The 19,096-nt window shown below is 42.5% G+C and overlaps 1 protein-coding gene and 1 pseudogene across 9 annotated transcripts in view; one reads left to right on the forward strand and one right to left on the reverse strand.

The window, feature by feature from the left end:
- TACC1 (transforming acidic coiled-coil containing protein 1) overlaps positions 1–19,096 on the reverse strand; it is a 120,524-nt gene that overhangs the window by 79,602 nt on the left and 21,826 nt on the right. For 4 of the 9 annotated variants that reach the window (XM_023252585.2, XM_023252590.2, XM_023252589.2 and 1 more), the window contains exon 1: positions 12,146–12,295. The exons of 1 other annotated variant lie outside the window; for it this stretch is intronic. In XM_023252585.2, the coding sequence (XP_023108353.1) occupies positions 12,146–12,222 (77 nt within the window). In that variant the 5' untranslated portion in view covers positions 12,223–12,295. Of the gene's footprint in view, positions 1–12,145; positions 12,296–19,096 lie in introns of those variants that run through there. 4 more of the 9 variants (XM_023252587.2, XM_023252586.2, XM_023252593.2 and 1 more) reach the window with 2 other exon arrangements.
- LOC109498846 lies at positions 630–1,110 on the forward strand (annotated as a pseudogene).

The following is a 19,096-nucleotide window of genomic DNA, read 5'->3' on the forward strand; positions in this document are numbered from 1 at the left end:
ATAGTGGTTAATCATTTGCAATTCCTTATAGAAATCTACAAGGGCTTTATATCATATCACCATGAAAAGGAAAGTCTAGATGGTCCACAGAAAGTGTATGTGTTACAAAACATGCAGATGACATGAGAGTATTTGAAGGCACCACTGTTTCCATATAGGAAGCTAAACTGTTTAAAATGAAACCTTCAAGTGGACCCTAGATTGACCTATGTCAGTGTAAAATCTGAGAAAAGCTCTAGTATGGATGTTCTTTTTCACATTTATTTATTTTTGAGACAGAGAGACAGAGCATGAACGGGAGAGGGTCAGAAAGACAGGGAGACACAGAATCTGAAACAGGCTCCAGGCTCTGAGCTGTCAGCACAGAGCCCGAAGCGGGGCTCGAACTCACGGACCGTGAGATCGTGACCTGAGCCGAAGTCGGACGCCCAACCGACTGAGCCACCCAGGCGCCCCTGGATGTTCTTTTTTTCCCCAAGCTCCACACATTCCCCTCCATTCCCGAAATCATCTCCACCTGTTTGACTCTTCAGCAAATGTCCTGCCCTCGAATACTCAGATTTTAAACATTTAAAATAAAAATGGAAAGACCTTTTCACCATCTTTCCTTCTTCCCAGCTGCTGCAGCCATGAACATCAAGCTGTGGGGTTTCAGTGGGAGCAAGATGTACCCCAGACACGGGAGGCACCACAGCAAGACTGAGGGGAAGGTTTTCCAATTTGTTCATGCAAAATGTGAGTCGGCACTCGTTTCCACAGCAGATAAAGTGGACTCTCCTCTACAAGCACAAAAAGGGACACCTGAAAGACACTCAAAAGAAAAGAACTCACAGCTCAGTCAAATTTCAGAAGGCCATCACTGGTGCATCTCTTGCTGATATAATGGCCAGGAGGATCAGAAACCTGAAATTAGGAAGGCTCAATGAGAACAAACCATAGGGGCTGCCAAGGAAGCAAAAAAGGCTAATCAAGCACCTAAAAAGGCAGCAATGGCTGCTGCTAAGTAAGCCTCCCACGAAGGCAGCACCTCAGTAAAAGACTGTGAAACCAATGAAGCTTTCTGCACCTTTAGTTGGTGGAAAACGCAAAGTTGGCAGATCAGATTTTTAAATAAACATCTATTCAAAAAATGAAAAGAGAAAAAGCATCAAGTGTTAAATAGAAGGAAAGAGAGGTTATACTCTAATACTCAATATTTTATTTATTTATTTGGCTAGTGTGGAGCCCAATGCAGGGCTTGAACTCACAACCCTGAGATCAACACATGAGCTGAAGTCAAGAGTCAGATACCTAACTGCCTCAGCCACCCAGACACCCCTAATACTCAATTTTTAAAATGCTATTACAATCTGCAGGAAAAGAAAGGATTAATGCAGGTCTTCCTCAATTTACAATGCAGTTATATCTTGATAAAGCCATTATAAATTGAAAATATCATAAGTTGAAAATGCATTTAGGGGCACCTGGGTGGCTCAGTTGGTTAAGTATCTGACTCCTGATTTCAGCTTAAGTCATGGTCTCACAGTTCGTAGGATCAAGCCCAAGTCAAGCGCAGAGCTTGCTTGGGATTCTCTCTATCCCTCTATCTCTGCCCCTCCTGCTCTCTCTCTCTCTCTCAAAATAAACATTAAAAAAAATGAAGAAAATTCATTTTATATGTCTAACATACCAAACACCATAGCTTAACCTAGTCCACCTCAAACGTGCAAAGAACACTTACACTAGCCTACAGTTGGGCAAAATCCTCTAACACAAAGCCCATTTTATAATAAAGCATTGAATGTCTCAAATGGCTCAGCTGGTTAAGTGTCCAACTCTTGATCTCAGCTCAGGTCTTGATCTCTGGGTCATGAGTTCAAGCCCCACACTGGGCTCTGCACTATGGAGCTACTTAAGGAAGGAAGGAAGGAAGGAAGGAAGGAAGGAAGGAAGGAAGGAAGGAAGAAAGATTACTAAATGTAATGTGGTATTCTGGATGGAATTCTGTAACAGAAAAAGGATAGCAGATAAAAGCTAAGGAAATCTGAATAAAGTATGGACTTTAGTTAATATATCAGCAACAGTTTCATTAACTATAACAAATGTACCATACAAATATGAGATGGTGATAGAGGAGATTGTGTGTGGCATCTACAGGAATTCTCAGTAAGTCAGCTGAATTTTTCTGTGAGCCTAAAACTGTTCTAAAATAAAAAGTTAATTTAAAAAATACCTCTCCAACAAAACAAAACAAAACAAAAATGGTGGGAAAGGGTTGCTAGATTTGTGTGACACAATTTTGTCACTCATTAGCTGTGAGACCTTGGGCATGTTGTTTAATCTCTCTGTACCCATTTCCTCATGTATAAAATAGGAATTGAAAATTATACCTGCCTAATAGGGTTATTTTGAGAATCATTTAAATAAACGCATGTAAGACATTAACATTTTCCTAGCACATAGCAAGCACTCAATAGATGTTAGCTGGCCTCATCATATAAAGAATCCTCACAAATAAATATGAAAAATTAGTATCTCATTACAAAATTGACAAATAGAAATAAATAAAAAAAATTACAGCTGGTTAGTAACATATAAGGGAAAAGTTCACTCTCATTGATAAGAACAAAAGAAATAAATCAAAATTATATATTTTTTCTTACCAAACTGGCAAAGATTCAAACTGACAGTGCCCAGAACTGGAAAGGATGCTATAAGCATCTAGAAAGGACACTATACTGCTGGGGGGGAGTGCAGTCAGTACTAGTTTTTTTTTGTTTGTTTATTTCTTTATTTTTGAGGGAGGGGGGCACGAACAGGGGAGGGATGGAGAGAGACAGACAGACAGAATCCCAAGCAGGCTATGTGCTGTCAGCACAGAACCTGGCACAAGGCTTGATCCCACAAACTGTGAAATCATGACTTGAGCTGAAATCAATAGTCTGACGCTTAACCAACTGAGCCACCCAGGCGCCCCTAATTGGTACTACTTTTGGGGGAATAATTTGACAATATGTGGTAATATATAACAAAACATTTAGAATGTTCACATTCTTTGATCCTGTGATTAAACTTCTAGGAATGTTTCCTAAGTTATTAACCAGAGATGTACAAAGAATTATAAGGATATTTATTAACTGTGTTATTTACATGAGCAAGAACAGTTACCAACCTAAATGTTAACCATTTAGGAAAGAATTGAATAAACTATGATACATGTAGATACTATACCATGTCAGTATAATGACAGAGAAATGTTAATAACATTAAGTCAAAAAAATCAGAATGTAAAACACAGTATAACCCCACTTTTGAAAAATATATTTACTGGAGAAAAAGAGACAGTAATAAAATATACCAAGATATTAACAGTCATCTCTGGGTAATGAGATTATGAGTGATTTATTTTCTTTACAGTTTTCTGTGTTTTCTAAATTTTCAGATTTTTAAAAATATACTTTATGATTATAAAAGAATATATGCTTCTAATAGAAAATCAGGAAAAAGGAAACATTTATATATGCTACTGAATAACTAATAAACAAAAATGAAGACAGGGTAAGGGGTTGAAAAAGGAAACTCTAGTCCCCTGGATGTGCTGATGGGGTGGGAGGTGAGGTGCTGGGGAGAATCATAGGAAGTTGTGGTTTCCTGGAACCCCCCACCATTTGGTTGAGCCCCTCTGCAAGAATCCTTCTCCCCAGTCTCATCCAGGGCTGCCATGGTGGTTTGGCCAACCCCTCAGCTGAAAACTTCCATCTATGGCTCCTGAAATTAAGTCCAAACTCCCACATAAGCCACAAAGACCCCACACCCAGACTTTATCCACTTCTCCAGATTCACCATTTCCCGACGCCACCAGCCCATTCCACATACACCTTACCCCCAAATCCTCACCACTCCCCAGACACGGCAGGCTCCCCACACCACCAGGCCATGCTGCACACAGGCTTTCCTTGCACCTGGACTGCCCTTCCCTGACCCCCTCACCTAGCAACTCATTCATCCTTCAAGACTCCTTCCAGGGTCAGTTTCTTCTCTGCAAACAGGTGGGTTCCCTGAGGCTCATCTCTCAGGACGTCTGACCCTCACAGTGATTCCACTTTCCTGCCTGTCTCTCAGGGGCTCCTGTCCACATCTAGGTCCTCTTTGGCTACACGGTGCCTGAGTGTCTGGCTTGGAGCAGGTTCTCAGCAGACATCATGGGGTGAAAAGTCTGGCTGGAGATGGGGAAGGCAGGGAAGGAGAATTTCTGGGGCAGCATACTGCCACTGGAAGGCAGTCTAGCATTCTCTCAGGCAAGGCTGGCTGCCACAAGCCAAGAAGAAAAAGCCACAGAGAAAGAGAGAGATATTAAAACATACACACACACGTACACATGTACACACACACATGTACACACACGCACACTACCTCAAGAAACCCCAAGCAGCTAAGACCATCTTGAAAAGGAAAAAAAGTTGAAGGACCACACTTCCTGTTTCAAACTTACTACAAAGTTACAATCATCTAAACTGGTGTGTCACCAGAGTAAGAATAGCCATATGAAAGCCCAGAAATAAAACCTCACATACATGGCCAACTGATTTTCAACAAGGGTACCAAAACCATTCAACCAGGAAAGGATACTCTTTTCAACAAATGGTGCCAGAAAAACTGGACCCACATTCACTCAAAAGAAGGAAGGAGTCCTTACCTTACACTAGATGTAAAACTTACTCTCAAAATGGATACAAGACCTAAACTTAAGAGCTAAACTATAAAACTCTTAGAATAAGACATAGAACAAAATCCTCATGATGCTGGATTTGGTAATGATTTCTCGGATGCAACACCAAAAGCACATGCAATACAAGAAAGAGTAGTTAAGTTGGACTTCATTAAAATTAAGAACTTTTGTGCATCAAAGGATACTATCAACACAGTAAAAAGGCAACCCACATAATAGGAGAAAATGTTTGAAATGACATATATCCAAAGAACGCCTGTAACTCAAGAACAAGAAAACAAACAACTGGGGCGCCTGGGTGGCTCAGTCAGTTAAGCGTCTGACTTTGGCTCAGGTCATGATCTCACAGTTCACGAGTTCGAGCCCCACATCTGGCTCTGTGCTGATAGCTCAGAGCCTGGACCCTGCTTCAGATTCTGTGTCTCACTCTTTCTCTAGTAATCCCCGGCTCATGTTCTGTCTCTCTGTCTCTCTCTCTCTCTCAAAAATAAAAATAAAACATTAAAAAAAAAAAAAAAAAGGGAAAACAAACCTAATCCAAAACTGGACAAAGGACTTGAATAGACATTTCTCCAAAGAAGAGATACAAGTGGTCCATAAGCACATGAAAAGATGATCAATATCACTAATCACTAGGGAAATGCACAGCAAAACAAAATGAGATGCCACTTTACACTCATTAGGCTAGATATGAATTAAAAAAAAAAAAGAAGCAAAAAGAAAGTGTTGGGAGGATATGGAGAAACTGGAACCCTCATGCATTGCTGGTGGGAATGTAAATGGTGACATACTGGGGAAAACCATTTGATGGTTCCTCAAAAAGTTAAACATAGAGGTACCATGGGGCTGATCAATTCTGTTCCTGGCATATACCCAAGAGAAATGAAAGGAGAGATTCAAACAGGTACCTGCACACTAACCCACAGAGCAGAATTATTCACAACAGTCAAAAGGTGGAAGTGACCCAAGTGCCCATCAACAGACAACTGCATAAATAGTATGTGGAGTATACATATCATGGAATATTATTCAGCCATAAAAAGGAATGAAATTCTGCCCCGCGATACAACAGGGATGAACCTTGAGGGCATTATGCTGAGTTAAGTAAGCCAGACACCAAAGGACAAAGGACAAATATTGTACGTTGCCAGTTACAGAAGGGACCTAGACTAGGCAGACAGAGACAGAACGCAGAATAAAGGTTACCAGGGGCAGGGGAGGGGAGGTTGAGGAGTTACTGTTTAATGGGTGCAGAGTTTCTGTCTGGGATGATGAAAAAGTCCTGGAAGTGGATAGTTGTGGTGGTTATACAACATTGGGAAAGTACTTAATGCCACTGAGTTGTATGCTTATAAATGACTCAAATGGTGAATTTTATGTTATGTGTATTTTACCACAATTTAAAAAATGCAAACAAAACAACAACAACAAACCACCAAAAAACAAAACACACAGCCCACAATAGCCAGAGTGAGCTTTCTCAGAAGATGGGTCTCCATGTTCCATGGCCATTTGGGATGCAAGCAGTTCATTTCCTTGACCTTGGGTTAACAAATTCATGCACCCTGTGGCCCACTCTGCCTAGGAGCCAACTCAGACCTTAGAAAATCTGTTGCAAGCTCAGGACACCAGCAACTGAGCCTTCCCTGTTTTCCTTTTCTCTTCTTGATTTTTAATTTTTTAAATTTATTTTTTATATTTTTTATTTTTTTAGAGAGCAAGAGAGAGCATGCACCAAGCAGGGGAGAGGGAGAGAGAGAATCCCAAGCAGGCTCCATGTTCAGTGTGAGCCCAACGCAGTGCTCAATCTTATGACAGTGAGATCAAGACCTGAGCTGAAATCAAGTCAGCTGCTCAGCTGACTGAGCCACCCAGGGTGCCCCTCGTCTTGATTTTTAACACTGAAACATGTACCAGCTTGGAGAAGCCACACTGAATGGAAAAGAGGGAAGAAACTGCGGAACAAAACTATACCTGAACCCCCTCGGAGTTTCAGTCCTTAACAGACCAACTATCTTCCCTTTTAATGACTTTCAGAGAGAGATTTTTCTCCCCTTATTAACTGTTTACTATTTGAACTGCCCCCATGGTCTAGAAGTTGTGATAGCTAAGCTCAACATACACATACAAATAATCCCCTTGTCATGCAATTCAAACCATTTCCTTTTGTGCTGGCTGCACTGGAGATGGAGCCATTCAAACATGGGCATTTAAAAATTTTCTATAGCAATCGGGAACCTAAGTGTTTTTAAGGACAATATAAATCGCACTGGGTTTCAGAAACAGAATTCTCAAAGTTCACTTATTTTGAGTTATATTTTCCTGTGTCTAAAACTTCAAAGCCAGTGCTTCCCTTTTCATGTCAGGGGCATCTGTCCCAATGTGACTTGCCCATCAAGGGGCACTTCAGTTTAATTGTTGCTGATTTCGCAGGTCACCAGAACCTCCTAGAAACCGCATCTGATTCACATGATCAGAAAGGTGCATGGGAAAAACACTCAAAACCTCAAACTCGTCCTGACTTTGCCAATGTCCTATTCCATTACGATATATTCCAAATGCAAACAAAGACTGGTCTAGAAACTTAATAAAAATTGACAGCAGGTTCATATCTTGCATTCCAGGCAGACAAGCTCAACGAGCAGTAAATGAATTAGTTATACACCATATTCCCTAATGAATAAGGCTTTGTTTACGTCATTGTTCAAATCTCTCCACAAATTACTTGTTCTTAGAAAACCCACCCTAGCCACATTTAAAAAAAAAATCACCTAAGGAATCACTGATTTCAAATACTTCTCCAAAGTACCATATTCCCGGGGCGCCTGGGTGGCACAGTCGGTTAAGCGTCCGACTTCAGCCAGGTCACGATCTCGCGGTCCATGAGTTCGAGCCCCGCGTCAGGCTCTGGGCTGATGGCTCAGAGCCTGGAGCCTGTTTCAGATTCTGTGTCTCCCTCTCTCTCTGCCCCTCCCCCGCTCATGCTCTGTCTCTCTCTGTCCCAAAAATAAATAAACGTTGAAAAAAAAAAATTAAAAAAAAAAAAATTCAAAGTACCATATTCCCAAGCACACGTCCATCCTCTTGATAGTGCATCTTTCTGGAAAATGGAAATTAACTGAGGAAAAAATTAACTTGAAAAAGTCATTGCCTTGTTGAATTAGGACACAAGTCAATCTTCCCTTCAGAAAAGATGCTGCTTTTTTCAAAAATATACATCCCAAAGAAAATAGCATAGCATCTGGTTTATAGCTATATGTAAATGTACTCATAATAACTTAGGTATCGAGTCCTCAGTAAGTACCAGGCCCTGCACTAATAACAGACACCATTTCAAAAAGTAGTTATGAGGGGCGCCTCGGTGGCTCCATCAGTTAAGCGACCGACTCTTGATTTCAGGTCAGGTCATGATCTCAACGTCGCAGGACGAAGCCTGGCACTGGGTTCCACACTGGGTGTCCAGCCTTCTTGATATTCTCTTTACCTCTCTCTCTCTCTGCCCCTCCCCCGCGCTCGCTCTCTCTCTCTCAAAAAAAAGGTAGTTATGATTACTGCCATTTTAAAGATGTAAAAATTTTACTCAGCTGAAGAAATTAACTGTTTTCCAAAGCTTCCTGAACTAAGTAAGCGATCTAGCTGGAATTCTAACCTGAGTCTGCCTCAGTCCACAGCTTCTGTTCCTAATCACCATAATGTGCAGCCTCCCTGAATAAATGAAGTGACATTTCCCCTACCATTTACCAAATCAGCAGTTTTCTTTCCTTGGGCCTGGGGAAGGGAAACAGCTACAATTTTCAATAATAATCAGTATTGGGGAGGCTAGGTAGCTCAGCCAGTTTAGCGGCTGACTCTTGGTTTCCACTTAGGTCATGATCTCTTGGCTTCGTGGGTTGAGGCTTGAGATTCTCTCTCTCCCCCAGTCTGCTTCTCCCCCACTCACACTGTCTGTCTCTTTCAAAATAAATAAGCTTTAAACAAAATGTTCTTTAATGTTTATTTTTGAGAGAGTGCAAGCAGGGGAGGGGCAGAGAGAGAGAGAGAGAGAGACAGAGGATCTGAAGCAGGCTCTGTGCTGATAGCAGCAAGCCTGATGTGGAGCTTGAACTCCGGAACCAGGAGATCATGACCCGAGCCAAAGTCAGACACTCAACTGACTGAGCCACCCAAGTGCCCCCCCCAAATGTTCTTAATCATTAAAAATAATAATGAGTATTATCTTGGGGCTCCTGCATGGCTCAGTCAGTTAAGCGTCCGATTCTTAATTTCAGCTCAGATCATGATTTCACAGTTGTGGGATCAAGCCCTGAGTGGGGCTGCACACTGAGGACTGAGCCTGGTTGGGATTTTCTCTCTCCCTCTCTCTCTCTGCTCCTCCCCCACTCACACACTCTCTCAAAATAAATAAACATTAAAAATAATGACTATTATCTTAAAATCAGACATTTCTTTTCATGTACATCCATACTTCCTTATATTTCACAATACAGCTGTCACGAAAGATTTATCTGGCTAATTTTAGCACTAGGTTAAATTATTCCAAAATATAAATTGTGAACATCCTGAAACATAATTTCTTCCTCAAAAGGCAGATGCCAGCAGTAATGCTTTCCTTGTGAGTTTTTCAAGTATTTATTTACTTATTTAAAAAAGGAACAATAGATTTTGAAAATGCAACTGAAAAGGCTTGAGTAGGAGAACTTCCTTGAGGTCAGTGTTATCCACGACAGCCATATGTCCGGCAGGAAATCTGCAGCCGAGTGACATTAACAATGAATCCCCCATTTTCTCAGACCCTGGAGACACTTGTGGCTTGTACATCTAAATAAGGCAGGGCTTGCACAAAGCATACTTTTAGCTTTTCATATTACAAGCATGGAATCTCATATTTCTAATCTTTGACCTGGTGCATGCCAAGTCGTTTGTAGGCTGACTTCTTAAACAGAATCTGCACACTCTGATGAGACCAAATAATCCTATCACCAGCTACATGAGTTTCTGTGCTTCTTTTTTTTTAATTTTTAAAAAGTTTTTATTTTTGAGAGAGAGACAGACAGACAGACAGACCATAAGCAGGAAAGGGGCAGAGAGAGAGAGGGAGACACAGAATTGGAAGCAGGCTCTAGGCTCCAAGCTGTCAGCACAGAGCCCAACGCAGGGCTCCAAACCATGAACCAAGAGATCATGACCTAAGCCAAAGTCAGACGCTTAACTGACTGAGCCACCCAGGTCCCTGTGTGCTTCTTGATGTATTAAATTGGGCTATATTCCCAAGTGAAGATCAAAGATGGGCTTCTATGTTGATCATATTTAGGCAAGCTTTGCTAAATATCTAAGGTACACGTAAGAACTTCATTGAAGAGAAAGATCCTCTATCTATCGCCAAGCCACTGGATAATCTAACAACTGAGAATCAAATTCCTCACCCCAACAACTGAACCTTACACAGAAAGTACTGAGTTCGGCATGCTACCAGTGAATGATCCCAATATTTACTTTCAAATTACACAGTAAACCCTGCCACATGTTCACAAAGATTAGTCAATTTTTATCCTTAGGTAAAACAATATATTGTTCAGAGATAAAACTATAACTTGTTTTTTGTACATACATGATTTTATAGCACCTTCAGAACAGCCGATCAAGTGGACATGGTTTTCATTCCCATTTTACAAATAAGGAAACAAACACAGAGAGGTTAAGGAACAGATAAAAGATCTCCAGCTGTTAACGAGCAGAGCCTAGAATTAAACCCAGGATTATGTGCTTCCAAAACTCTTAACTTCATCTCAATGTTACACTGCGTCTCATGTTTGTCTTTGAAAAAGGTTAAATCAACTTTGGCAATTTCCTTTTAGTAGGTACTAAGCATTGCTAATTCAGATTTCTGCCTTATGCAGTAAGAATTAAAGGAAAAAAAAGTGGAATGCAGTCAGCCAGCTGAGACAAGTTTGCTTCCTAAGACAGCCCTAACTCTCCTGTGGGAGGCAGCTGCAGCAAGAGCTCTGGAGTCAGACAATGGGAGTCCACCACTTTCTAGCTGTGTGACCTTGAACAAGTCACTTAATCTCTCTGTCCTTCAGTTTTCTCATCAGTAAAACAAGAGCAGTAACAGAAACGAACTCAATGTTCTTGGGGGTCAAATAACTTAAAAGAATGTTTTTGCGCATTGTACATGCTTGTATTTAGAGGGTTTTTGCACATTTTACACGCTGGATAATTCTCAGCTCCTCATACGATTAATAAGCTGCCTGAACTAAGTTTAGTGTTCATACATAAACATCAGGAGGCACAACTAACATGCCTATTATTTAGATATTCAGAAAGCTACTTTGCCTTGAAAAGATGATCAAGGGGCGCCCGGGTGGCTCAGTGGGTTAAGCCTGACTTTGCTCGGGTCATGATCTCACTGCTTGTGGGCTCGCGCCTGGCTTCAGACTCGGTGCTGACAGCACCGAGCCTGGAGCCTACTTGGATTCTGTCTCCCTCTCTCTGCCCCTCCCCTGCTCGCACTCTCTGTCTCAAAAATAAATAAACATTAAAAAGAAAGGAAAAAAAAAGATGATCAAAAGCCCTCCCATGGCACAGACTGTTGTATGTCAAGGCCCAGGGTATCCTTCTCAAATGAAATAGCTTTGTCACTGGCTGACTGAAAATACAGTATGAGTTCCTCTACATTACCTCACCTCCAAGTTACACACACGCTCCAAAATTAATTTTAAATGAAAAGGTTAACTATTGTTTGGGTTCTCAAGTAGTTAGCAACGCATCCTCTCTGGCGAGAAGCATGGCCACCTTGCAAACCGTGCAACTAATTTGCTCTAAATCACGTTCTCTAAAAGTGTTCCTTCGCAGCTTGCATTTCAGTTACTTGGTGTCCCCAATTGTTGTTGTCCCAGAACAAAAGCCTAATTGCTGCTGCTACAATACAGCCCTTTTTCTGAGATCATCATGAAGCCCTCGGAGCAAACAAGAGAGGGAGTTCTCATGAGCAGCAAGCACTGCATCCAAATTCCTGCACTCCAAAGGCCAACACGAGCCAAATTATCGGAGACTCGAGCCCCTTTCTAATATCTACACTTCCCTGCAAATAGCTGTCTCGCGAATACTTCAGAGCCCTTTAGGACACATGTGTTTTCCTGCCCGGACGAGTTCGGAAAAACTCGGGGCCCCTTTCTCCCACCCGCGCAGCGTGAACAAGCGCCGGGCAGCAGCCCCGCCTGGGCGCGATTTTGTCGCGGTGGGGTCGTGGCCGGGCGCCCCCGGGCCCCGCAGGGCGAGGCTCGGGACGGAACGTCCCACCAGGCCCAACCCAGAGCCCCCGGGCGCGGGCGGGAGCGCCACCTTCCCGGCCCCTGAGGGACCCGCGCCGTGCGCTCGCATCCCGGGCTGGCACGCAAACCCCCGAACGGCCGCCCCGCGGAGGGCTCAGGGACTCACGCGCTCTCTCGGGCTGTCGGGGGCCTCTCCCCGGCCGGCTCCCGGCCCCGCGGGCTCTGAGAGTGCGAGGCTCCCATGGCTCGGAGCTCTGCGCCCCGGCTGCGCCGGCCGGAGCTCCGCGGCGCGCCGGCTCGACCCGGACCCTGGGCGGGGAGGAGGCGGCGGGGCGGGGGAGGAAGGGTGGGGCGGAGGGGCGGGCGGGTGGTGTGGAGCCCTGCCTCAGGGTCCCGGCCGCCGGGAAAGCCGGCTAAAGGGCGTTGCTCGAGACGCCGCCAACTTCGCCGCCAATTGCAGGGCTCGGCCTGCGCCGCGGCTCGGGACGCACGCCCCGCGACGCCGCGGGGAGATGCTGAGCTGCCGGAGGGGCTCGGGTCGCGGGTTCCGCACTCCCAGCCGGGGAGCCGCTCGGCGGCAGAGGAAAACAGGTGGAGTGGGTAGGGGCCTGGGCGCGCCCCCGGGTGCCCACGGACGGGGAGTCGTCGCTGTTTCTGCCTGCCCGGCCCGGGGCGCTCGGCGGCGCCTGGCTAGCCCCTGCTCGAGGCTAACAGGGAAGAGGCTCTGCGGGGAAGCACCGATAGGGGGCGGTGTGTGTCGGGATCCCGAGACCGAGGCTGCCTTTCCGCAAGGCACCGCTCCCCCGCAGCAACTTCTTCGGAGACTGAGGCAGGGGCTGAGCTGTGCAGAAAAACGGGTTCATCCTGGTTGTGCCTCCGTCTAGCGGGGACACATAACTGCACCCTATGCGAGTCATCTGTAAAATGAGGTTGTATGTTCATTTTTACCTCTAATGTCTCTTCTGGTTCTGACATTCAGTTTAGAATGAATTCTCTTCCTAATGCTGTCTTAGGGAAAAATGCACCCTATCCCTCCCACTGCGCCTGTGACCCACCTAATGACACACCTAGTAACTCCCTTTGCATAATATTTCATGCCCTTTCTCATCCATTCCCACCTCCTACATCCCTCCTCTCCAGCCATCTCTCCTCCATCCCAGAGTTTTGTTTTGTTTTAAAACAAAGATTGGAATGCCCTTTTGTTTTGTTTTGTTTTTTTAAAGAATTTATTTTTATTTTTTAAAATTTTTTAACGTTTATTTATTTTTGAGACTGAGAGAGACAGAGCATGAACGGGGGAGGGGCAGAGAGAGAGGGAGACACGGAATCGGAAGCAGGCTCCAGGCTCTGAGCCATCAGCCCAGAGCCCGACGCGGGGCTCGAACTCACGGACCGTGAGATCGTGACCTGAGCTGAAATCGGACACTTAACCGACTGAGCCACCCAGGTGTCCCAAGGAATGCCCTTTTGTGCTAACACCTATTTATCCTGCCAGACCAACTCATACCTTCCTTCTATAACTCTATCCTGCATTCCGATAGTATATCTTTTTTTGTTGTTTTGTTTTTTGGTTTTTGTTATTGCCGGTCTCTTTCACTAGAATGTAAACTCTGCGAAGACAGAGAATTTGTTTTTTCACTGTTGCCCCAGCACTGCCTGGTGCATAGTAGACATTAATAATTGTCGATAAATGCATTCATCCTATACTCATTTGATCGTTTTCCTCCCCAGTGTTCCTACACCATGTGTTAATTCCTCTAACATACCACTTACCAATCTTATTTTATAATTATTTGTCTTTCCACTAGAATATGAGTTCTGTAATGACAAGAACCCTTTCTTATCTCTGTATGCAAGCTTAGTGCCTGGCACAGTGCCTCTATCCTGGCATATATACGATGCTGAATGAGTGAATGAGTGAGTGAGTGAGCCAGTGGCAACGCACACAGAATGGTGTTCAATATCAACTTAATTCTTGACTCGAAGCTTTAGGCAATGAAGATGTATGTTCCTACATTTTAATGTTTCCAAAAAGGGTTAGAAAACTCATACTAGAGACTTAATATTTACAATAGATCTCTCTCTCTCTCTCTCTCTTTTATGTCTAATTTTTATTTCCTGTTTATACATTATCTACACTCTACTATAGCCAGAGAGTTCCTAGAGTTCAGGATGCTGCCACACTGTAGGCATATACAAACAGAGTCTTTGGGGGTGGGAAAATAAACATTAATTAGTAAAAGTGTAGTGAGACTAGGAATTGAGACAGGGAGGGGAGGAGGATTTCAAATAGCTGTAGAAAAGTTGACTTTTGGCAGATGATTAAAAAAAAAAAGCTCACATTCTTCACACATCCTGTCTGTAATACCTTGGCACTGAGATTGAAGTGCCACTGATAACACAAACATAACCCTGTCAGAGCTGTGGTCCCTTTCAGAGGAACACTCAGCCTCTCCTGGTAAGAAAGGTCTTTACTCCCAGTGGATCATTCTAAGGGAAAAATAGGAGGTGGGGGGAGAGGGGGAAGCAACAGGCGGGGCAGGGAAGGAGGGGAAAGCTTTCTACTGGGTAGACAAGATGGGGTGTTAGGAAAAGTTTTATTATTATCAGTGGAGAAAGGCACAGGGTAGCATCACTAAAATGGTTTAAAAGAAAAGGAAATATGTGACGTTCACACCCTATTGTGATGCAGAGAAACCGAGACAATGAGGAGAAACAGTGTCTGCAAAATAATGTGAAAGTTTGTGTCTACCGGCGGGGCCCAGAGACATGGCCAGTACAGAGACATGGGCAGCTGGGGCTCTAGACCCAGGGGAGTGAAGACAGTGAAGGCGAAGTCTTATCTTTGGAAAATAAACTTATGAAGGCTTTTCAGGGGAAATGCCCAGGATAGACCTGAGAGATCCAAACATTCCTCTTCCCCGCAACATTTAATGATTGGCTCTTCTCACAGAAGCAAAGCCAAGGTCTATTTCCTTATCTTAGAGACTGGCTGCAGATCTCCAACAAAGAAATAGGCTATGGGATATGTAAAGATCCTCTGCTACATGTCTCTTTGTTTAAAATCCTTCTTGCTTTTTATCTTTCAATTAGAACACAAAATTTAAAAGCTCAACATCCCTGAGCGCCTGGGTGGCTCAGTCAGTTAAGCGTCTGACTTCTGCTCAGGTCACAATCTCACAATCCGTGGGTTCCAGCCCCGTGTGGGGCTCTGTGCTGACAGCTCAGAGCCTGGAGGGTGCTTCAGATTCTGTGTCTCCCTCTCTCTCTCAAATATAAATAGACATCAAAAGCTCAGCATCCCTAATGAAGACATAGAATTGTTACCATGCAATCAAGAGTTCTTCTCCGAGGAAAATTAGTAAAGAAATGCAACCACCTCCTCTCCCTCAGTGTGGTTCTGAAGTTGTGAGCTCAAAAGCCACTCATAAGTGGTGGACAACCTTGCTGTCATCTGACCTATTGACTGAGCAAGTAATGCCAGTTCTGGGGCTCCCAACTATTCATACAGCTGAGGAGTTGTTCTTCAAGAGGAGGGCAGGAAGATAACAGCTGGACACCACTTGCTGTTGCATTTGATAGGGAATAAAGGAAGAATAGAACCTTCTGACTGTTTTATGGTGTCTGTAGTTTCTGCCTAAAGTGACCAAAGAAGAAGAAAGGGATGAGGAGAGGAAGGAGGCAGCCTGCATTTTGTAGTCCCTGGGTCAGCAGACTGCTGAACATGATGGCCAGCTGGGATCAAAGGAGATATGCAGCATGTGATGGAGTCTTGGAGGGGTAATATTTGATATCCAGTGTTATAGTTTCCATTTTGCATTATAATTCTGTCAGTAGGCATTTTTTAAACATTGGAAAACAAAGAAAATTTAAGAAACTGAAATTTATGATTGCCACCTAGATTGCAAAATACACTCTTCAGTGTCAAACCCTACCGCCAGAATGCTACTTATGCTCAGAAGGATGCGAGCTAATATTTATTGGATACCTGGGACGTTGCTTGGTGGTTGATGAAAGTAAGCACATTTAGTCCTCATAACACAGAGAAATGATAACAATAGTAGGTAATAGTTTTTTAAGTACTTTTTATGTACTAGACTGTTCTAAGTGCTTTAGGTTTATTCATTCATTTAATGTTCATTACATTACAACGTTTATAGGCACTTTTAGTATCCTCAATTTACAAATGAGTAAAGTGATGCATGGACACTTTAACATGCAACACAGCTACAAAATGGCAGAGCTAGGAATAGAACCCAGGTAGGTTAACTCTAGAGTTATAACATAGAGCTTAGCCTCTATGCTGTATTTCCTTAATTTTTATGCTGTGCACCCCATTTTATTTTATTTTATTTTATTTTATTTTATTTTATTTTTTAAAGTTTATTTATTTATTTTGAGAGAGAGAAACAGCATGAGAGCAGGGGAGGGGGAGAGGGAGAGAGAAAGAAGGCTCCATCTGCACTGTCAGCACAGAGCCTGATGCGGGTCTTGATCTCCTGAACAGTGAGTTCATGACCTGAGCCAAAATCAAGAGTCAGACACTCAATGGACTGAGCTACCCAGGTGCCCCTGTGTACCTCATTTTAAGATGAAGAAACTGACGCTTTGAGAAGTAAGTACCATAACCAGTATTTAAACCCAGTTCTGTCTTGATCACAAAGCTTATGTTCAACATGGATTTGTCTCCCCAGCAATCATGCCAAATCAGTATTACCCTTCACAGTAGCCCTCTTTGGAAGTTACATGCTTATCTCAGAGCTGCCCTACCTTTCCATTTTTGGAAGTTATTGAAATGTTAATTTATAAGCCAAAGGATAAAGTTAGGTTTACTACATATTGTTTGTTAGTAAGAGCCACATATTGTTCTTGAAATCAGGTAATGTAAGTGCTCCATCACTGTTCTCCTTTATCAAAATAGTTTTAGCTATTCTAAGTTCTTTGTTTTCCATATAAAAATTTTTCTTTTTCTTTTTTTTTTTTTTTATTTGAGGGGGTGGGGCTGAGAAAGAGATGGAGAGAGAGAGAATCCCAAGCAGACTCCATACTCAGCATGGATCGTGCTGACCCTGGGATCATGACCTGAGCCATAATCAAGAATCAGACTCTCAACTAACTGAGCCACCCAGGCTCCCCTTCCCATATAAAATTTAAAATAAACTTGTAAACTTTTTAAACAACCTTGTCTGGATTTCCACAAGGATTACACTGAATCTATTGACTAATTTAAGTAAGATCGGTAGTTTAACAACATTGAGACTTCTAATCTATGAACATGGTATAGCTCTATTTATGTAGCCCTTCTTGAATTTCCCAGAATGTTTTGTAGTTTTCAGTCTATAGGTCCTGCACATCTTTTGCTAAATTTATTCCGAAATGTTTTATGCTATTTTAGATGGAGAAATAAAACTGATTATTGTATATTGTATCCTGCTATCTAGCTAAATTCATTATTACTACTTTTTTTAAGATTAAAAAAATTTTTTTTAATGTTTATTTATTTTTGAGAGAGAGACAGAGACAGAGACAGAGACAGAGCATGAGTGGGGAAGGGGAAGAGAGAGAGGGAGATACAGAATCTGAAGCAGGCTCCAGGCTCTAAGCTGTCAGCACAGAGTCTGATTTGGGGATTGAACTCATGAACCACGAAATCATGACCTTAGCTGAAGTTGGACACTTAACTGACTGAGCCACGCAGGTGCCCCTCTTCTTTAAATGTTTGATAGAATTCACCAGTGGGGAGCCATCTGAGGCAGAAGGTTTGTCAGAATGTTTTTAAATTCCAAATTTCCTTTCTTTAATTGTCATAGGGCTCTTCAAATATTCTGTTTCTTCTTGGCTCAGCTTTGTAATTTATGTCTTTCCCAGAATGTGTCCATCTCACCTAAATGGTCACATTTAATGGCATAAAGATACTCATACTTATAATAATGGAGTGTTCTTTTAATGTCTGAAGGATCTGTAATGGAGTCCTCTCTTTCATTACTGATAAGGCAATTTTTTTTTTCTTGGTCAGTCAGGATTGAGATTTATCAATTTTATCAATTTTTCCAGTGACTAGCTTTTGGTTTTATTAATTTTCCCTTCTTTTCCTGTTCTCTATTTCATTTATTTTTGTTTTATCTTTATTATTTCCTTCCTTCTGATTGCTTTGGGTTTAATTTGCTTCTTTTTCTAGTATTTTTAACTAAAAAATTTTTTTTAATGTTTCTTTATTTAGAGGGAGAGAGAGAGACAGAGTGTGAGAGGGGGAGAGGCAGAGAGAGGGAGACACAGAATCTGAAGCAGGCTCCAGGCTCTAAGCTGTCAGCACAGAGCCCAATGCAGGGCTCCAACTCATGAACTGCAATATCATGTCCTGAGCCAAAGTCAGATGCTTAACTGACTGAGCCACCCGGGCACCCCTTCTTTTTCTAGTTGGAAAAAGGTGGAAACTTAGATGGAAAGGTGGGAAATTGATTTAAGAGCTTTCTTCTTTTATCTTAGAGGCATTCAAAGCTATAATTTATTTCCCTCTAGGTGCTACTTAGCACATCCCACAAAGTTTGATATGTTGTATTTTCATTATCATTCAGTACCAAATATTTTCTAACCTCTTGTAATTTCTTCTTCAACCCATTGAATATAGTATTAGTATTTATAGTATTAATATTAACATAGTATTAATATAATATATAATATAGTATTATAGTATATAATATGGTATTAATATTTATAGTATATAGTATTTATAGTATTGTTTAGTTTCCAACTATTTATTATTTTCCTAGTTATCTTAGTTTCTAATTTAATTTAATTGTGGTCAGAGAACAAACTTTTAAAATTTACTGAGACTTGTTTATGGTCCAGAATATGATCTATCCTGGTAAACATATCACATATACTTGAAAAGAATGTGCATTGGGGCGCCTGGGTGGTGCAGTCGGTTAAGCGTCCGACTTCAGCCAGGTCACGATCTCGCGGTCCGGGAGTTCGAGCTCCGCGTCGGGCTCTGGGCTGATGGCTCAGAGCCTGGAGCCTGTTTCGGATTCTGTGTCTCCCTCTCTCTCTGCCCCTCCCCCGTTCATGCTCTGTCTCTCTCTGTCCCAAAAATAAACGTTGGAAAAAAAAATTAAAA

The sequence above is a fragment of the Felis catus genome, chromosome B1, assembly GCF_018350175.1.
Source record: "Felis catus isolate Fca126 chromosome B1, F.catus_Fca126_mat1.0, whole genome shotgun sequence".
Classification (NCBI taxonomy): domain Eukaryota; kingdom Metazoa; phylum Chordata; class Mammalia; order Carnivora; family Felidae; genus Felis; species Felis catus.